Below are 6,254 nucleotides of genomic sequence, written 5' to 3'. Positions count from 1 at the left end.
CAAGAGCTCGGACCAACGATATAGTTCCTTATCATACATTGGATAATTCAATGTAGCTCGTTAAGCTTTTCACTAAAGTATGCAATAGGTCATCCATCTTGCATCAAAGCGGTACCAATGCCGATACCAAGCGTCACACTCTATCTCGAATGTTTTGTTAAAATCGTAAAGACAACAATGGTGCATTAGTTAGACATTCTTTAAGCTTATTAAAAGAATTTTCTTGTTCATCACTCCACACAAAAGGAGAATTTTTCTTAATTATACCTATCAAGGGGGCAGCAACAGAACTAAAATTAGGCACAAACCTTCAGTAGAAGCTTGCCAACCCGTGAAAACTCCTCACTTGGCTGATGTTTGTTGGACGCGGCCATTCGTTGATCGCCTTGACCTTTTCTTGGTCAACTTCTAAACCACGAGCACTCACAACGAAACCTAGGAAAAGAACTTCATTAGTGCAAAAAGAACATTTTTTTAAATTGGCATAAAGTACCTCTTTTCGCAACACTTCAAGCACCGCACGTAGATGTTGAATATGATCTTCTAAACTTTTGCTATATACTAAAATATCATCAAAATACACAACACAAAATCTCCTAATGAACGAACGTAAAACATAATTCATGAGACGCATGAAAGTACTAGGAGCGTTGGTAAGTCTGAATGGCATTACCAACCATTCATACAAACCATACTTCGCTTTGAATGCGCTTCCATTCGCTTCCTCCGCATTCGATTTGATGATACCCGCTTTTAAATCGATCTTGAAAACAATTGGGCTCCACTAAGTTCATCAAGCATGTCGTCGAGGCGGGAATAGGATGGCGATATTTTATTGTGATTTTGTTGATAGCGCGACGATCAACGCACATTCGCCAAGATCCATCCTTTTAGGAACCAACAATACCGAATCACAAGACGGACTTAAGCTTTCACGGATGTAGCCCTTCTCCATTAATTCAGCTACTTGCTTTTCCAATTCCTTCGTTTCCTCAGGATTACTTCTATATGCTGGCCCATTTGGAATTGCAGCACCGGGCACAAAGTCGATTTGGTGCTCGATTCCTCGAATGGGAGGTAGGCCATTTGGCGCTTCTTCGGGAAAAATATCTCCAAATTCCTGCAACAAAGAAACGATAGGAGTAGGAAAAGTATTTTCAAGTTCGTTAGTTTCAAATAAACACTCTTTGTACATAAGTATAAAGATGGGTTGCCTTGCTAATATCAATTTTCGAATCTCTCTTTTTCTAGCAAAAACACTTGTTTTTTCATTTTCACACTCTTGTTCTTTTTCTTTGGTCACTCTTGTTTTTATCTCGCTCTCATCATTCTTTTCTTTCTTTTTCTTTTCACTGTTTTTGTTTTTCTCTTTTTCTTTTTCTCGCTCAATAGATTGCTTCATTTTGAGTTGGTCTTCATGCACTTGCTTCGGTGTGAGAGGAGCTAATGTAACATTCCTTCCAAGGTGCTTAAATGAATATCGGTTTGTATAGCCATCGTGGACTACTCGCCGGTCAAATTGCCAAGGACGCCCCAATAGCAAATGTCCTGCGTGCATTGGTACGACATCACAAACCACCTCATCTTGGTACTTGCCTATGGAAAACGCCACCCTTGCTTGCTTCGTCACCTTGAGTTCGCCTCCGTCGTTTAGCCATTGTAGCTTGTAAGGAGTTGGATGCTTTGTGGTAGCTAAACCAAGTTTTTCAACAAGCAAAGAGCTTGCGACATTGGTGCAACTCCCTCTGTCAATAATCAAACTACATACCTTGCCTTGAACATGGCAACGGGTGTGAAAGATGTTGTCTCGTTGTTGTTCTTCTTCGGCTACTTGGATATTCAAGCTCCTTTTGACAACAAGTAATTCTCCTTCAACGGGCAGCTCGAGCTCTTCACCTTCCTCCATGGGAATTTCAGGCTCCTCATCTTGTTCATCTTCTGACTCAATCTCGCCATTTGAACGAACCACCATCACTCGTCGATTAGGACATTGACTCGCAATGTGGCCTCTTCCTTGACACTTGAAACACTTGAGATCGCGAGAATGATTCCAGACAGCCTCGTTTTTATTTTTGCTAGCATCGGCACTTACTTGATTGGGTTTGGCAGCAACGAAAGGCTCCTTAGGCCGATTGGGGGCTTTGCTAGTCCCTTGAGCCCACTTGTTGGTAGAAGCCGTTGGATATGTCCGCGTGGGTCCTTTCCGTTTCAATTGTTTTTCAACTTTTATTGCCATATGCACCATGTCCGTAACTTCTACATAGTGTTGAAGCTCGACGATATTGGCAATATCCCGATTTAGGCCGGCTAAAAATCTCGCCATTGTTGCTTCACGATCCTCCTCCACGTCGGCTCTTATCATAGCGATTTGTCTTTATAGTAGTCCTCGACACTTCGGTTGCCTTGTGTGAGATTTTGCAATCGTTGGTACAACTCCCGATGGTAATAGGAGGGAACAAAACGCTTGCGCATAACGGCCTTCATTTCGGCCCACGTAGAGATAGGCCTCTCCCCATTCCTCCTTCGGCTAGTCACCAATTGATCCCACCACACGATCGCATAGTCCGAGAATTCAATGGCAGCGAGCTTTACCTTTTTATTTTCCGAGTAGTTATGGCACTCAAAGACGAGTTCCATTCTCTTTTCCCACTCCAAGTAAGATTCAGGATTATTCTTCCCTTGAAACGGCGGAATAGACATCTTAATATTTTTGAGATTGTCATCCGGACGGTCTCGATTTCTTGGGACTCGATTTCGTTGGAACCGTTGAGGGTTTCCTTGTTCAGACAAGTGGTCACCTTCGGATTCTCCTTCATCAAAGTTGTCAATTGGTTGCTCTCGTTCTCGCCTTGCATCTTCCGGAGTCGCTTCGCATTGTCCTCGGATTTCAACTCGATATAAGCGGTCTTCGATTGGTTCAAGCTTGCGATCAAACAATCGCTCCATTTCTCGCATAATGGCTTGCAAAGTGAGATCCGGCACTCCTCCTCCAACATTTCTTATGGGACGAAATCCACCTACCTCATTTGGATTCCTTTCCAGACTTCGTGACATTTTTAAATTCTTTAAAGACTCACAGCAAGAACTCACCAATCACTCACAAAGAATAATCACTCACTTTGGCTTTTCTACTCTCTAATAGTCTCACTAATCTCTCTTGCCTTTTACCACTCGGTTTTCGCCTCTCAAAATTCTCCGCAAACAAAATTTGACAAATCAAAATTGTTTGGGGGTCGGTTTACAAAATAGATGTGGCTTGGTAGGTAAATATATTAGGATCGGGTAGGCTAACAAACAAAGAAAATAGAAGGAAATTAGTGTGGTTGTATAGATGTGGTTCTTCGGGCAGCAAGCTAGGCTTTTGCAAACTCAAAATGAATTTCAATCGTTTTTTTTATTCCGAATATTTTTTTTCTTCTTTTTTTTTTACACTTTGCCAAATACAATAGAAAGCTTTGAACACAAAATAATAATAAGATTTTTTTTCGATTTTTTTCGATTTTTTTTACAATCTCGTAATACCGATTACAACGATTCTTACTCTAATTCAACTAGCTCTGATACCAACTTGATACGCCCTCGCCTCGTTTTCGAATTGAGTCGTAGAGATTGCCCGATCATGAATTAGGAGTAAATTGGAAGCTTTACAAAATAGGCTAGAAGAAAAGGATTATTTGGGCTCAAAAGAGTTGGTTGGTTTAGGAAATAAATCAGAAATAATAAAAGCAATTTTGGCTAAGGATTCAAAAGCCGAACTAACACAATAGGAGTGTGTTAACCCGAAACTTAGGAGAATGCTTAGGTTGGTAAGGTGTGGATGGATAGTTGGTTGAATGGATAAAAACTTCGACCCGCTATCAAAAAATTATAGGAACCTTAGTATGAATCGAACGCCACACTTTTGGGATTAAAGTGATAAGTTCGGGTAGAAACAAAAACAAGTTTGACGCCACAAAGAAGTTTGATAAGTCTCACAAGTTTTTGGAGAATAACGAGAGTTGAAAACAACCTCACAATTTAGCAAAGCTATCAAATTGTTCATTAACCTCAAAATGTGAATTACATGACCTATTTATAGCTTGACTAAGGCAGCCGAATAGCCTATCTAATCAGATCCTTATGCCTTAAGTTTCTTGAGGAAACTTCCTAGAAATTTCCTAGTTACATTCATGTGATAAAATTCTGAAAATTAACCTTCTAGAAAAGATGATTCGGCTGGCCCCTTTAATGGAGAAAATTCACATTCAATTAATGTTTTAAAAGAGCTTAATTGCTGCTATGGAGAAGAGAAATGGACAGCTTCAAAAATTATGCTTCTTTGGCCGAATAGGAGTAGCCTCCACATGAATTGGCTGCTGGAATTTATGAGTGATACGAGCCAGCTTAGCAAAGACATACAAGCTAGTGAGGATGCCGATTTGATGATTCCCTTGGGTCCAATTACTCGTTCACGGGCAAAGAAACTCAAGGAAGCCCTTTCGGGCCTGGTGAATCAAGCATGGAACGAATGCTTGAATGTTACCCAAAATTCAGGCCTAATTCATCTTTTGGTCCAAGAACCTTGAGGGAGTTTAATATGATACCATTATTTATTTATTTATGTTTTTCCCACAGCTCAATTTGGTGTTATTCAATTCTCTTAGTCCATATTTTAATTCTGGATGTTCTTAGATTAGTTATTGGTTATATTAACTACTTTCTTGCGTGATAATTATGTCTTAAAACTAGTCATTGAATATGTCTATTTTACTACAGCATTATTGGTATGTTTAATGTGTCCTAATAAGTCGTTTAATGTTTCCTAATAGGTGTCTTAAAGAAGCTGATTAAATACTTCCAGAATATTCAAGAGACAAGCCATGAATGAGATGCATGTAAACAACCTTTGAAGCTGACAAGGGGGCATGAAGGTGTCCATTCGTGAAGGATTAAATACCAAAGGATACATGCACGTTTTTGGGGAAATGGAGAGGATAAATCTTGCATTCATGGAGCCCTAAAGATTCATGCACACCAAGGGGGCTTAATGTGACCGTTCGTAAGATGCATGTTTGTCCAAAATGCATGTACGTCCAAAGGGGAGAGTTTAGTGATAAATTTGGCACAAAGAATCTGCCAATGCAATGAACCAAGAGTTTTCTTCAAGGCTAAGTGTTCATGTACTCATCAAAGGACATTTTCGGCCATGCATGAATCCATCACATTCAGTCACCTAATTTAATGTTGTGTGTGAACAGATTTATGTCTAGTGTGACCAATTAGATTCCAAAACCGAATGGTCATTTGTGTGCCTATATAAGGCTTTGTAATAGGACATTTTGAGGTTAATGAATTTTTATCTAAGTGAGATTATTAAAGAGTTTTCACTCTTCTTTCTTTTACAAATTTGAGTTGACTTATCAACACTGTTTGTGGCGTCAATCCGATTGTTAACTATCCCTTGATATTGCCGGTTCCTTACTCTTTGTTGGTTAATGGGTCGCAATCCCGAATCGAACTGTCCTCAGCCAATTTCGAATCTAACTCTGCCCAACTTAGTCCAGGTTTCTCATTTCCCTTAGCAATGATCAATTACTTATCGAACACCTTGTCCAGCCAACGGCCTTGTTCGTATCACGGGGCGTATCAAATATAGATAATGAGTTAAGTAAAACAAAAGTAAAAGTCCTCACAGCACACTCTCAAAACCTCTTAGTTTTCACTCCAAAGAACTGTGCACTCTAAAATAGCACTCAGCGCTCGTGTTTCACTCGGGAGAATGCGTGAATCACTCTTTTTGTCTCCCCTTCTGTTCTCACAATGCTCAATGCCTTTTCCCTCACAATTTCTCGTGTTTTTAGTTCTTTAAAGGACTAATCCAACATTTCAGAACCTGTTATAATTGTGTTGGCTATAAGGAAAACACACGGTTAGAGAGAGAAAAAAATAAATAAACAAAGGGAAAGGATAAGAAAAGAGTAAAAGGATAAGAAAATAAAATAAACAAAGGAAAAAGGATGGAATTTAAATAATTTAGTTTCTTACTACAAAGAAGTGCTTTACAACGTTCCTAGCACCGAACAAATAAGAATAGTTTGTTTCAGTTGATATCCAAGCGCTTCGCAATTACAGAGTACAAAACTAAACATTATTCAACATTTCAACATAACAAAACACACTTTTTTTTCTTTCCCAAACTTGATAAATTTCAATTCCTCCTTTATTTTTTTTATTTTTTATTTTTGAATCTGATTTTTCTTTCTCTTTTTGTTGTT

The 6,254-nt window shown here is 39.1% G+C and overlaps 1 protein-coding gene across 1 annotated transcript; it reads right to left on the bottom strand.

The window, feature by feature from the left end:
* Positions 1-310: 310 nt before the first annotated feature.
* LOC128034054 (uncharacterized) lies at positions 311-2,362 on the bottom strand. The gene is made up of 3 exons (XM_052622636.1): positions 1,424-2,362; positions 871-1,120; positions 311-435 (listed from the first exon to the last, which is right to left on the bottom strand). Exons 1-3 carry the CDS (start codon positions 2,360-2,362, stop codon positions 311-313), a joined length of 1,314 nt encoding a protein of 437 aa, XP_052478596.1.
* Between the last annotated feature and the right edge of the window lie 3,892 nt (positions 2,363-6,254).

Source organism: Gossypium raimondii, chromosome 2, assembly GCF_025698545.1.
Source record: "Gossypium raimondii isolate GPD5lz chromosome 2, ASM2569854v1, whole genome shotgun sequence".
Lineage (NCBI taxonomy): Eukaryota > Viridiplantae > Streptophyta > Magnoliopsida > Malvales > Malvaceae > Gossypium > Gossypium raimondii.
This window is presented reverse-complemented; position numbering and strand designations above follow the sequence as displayed.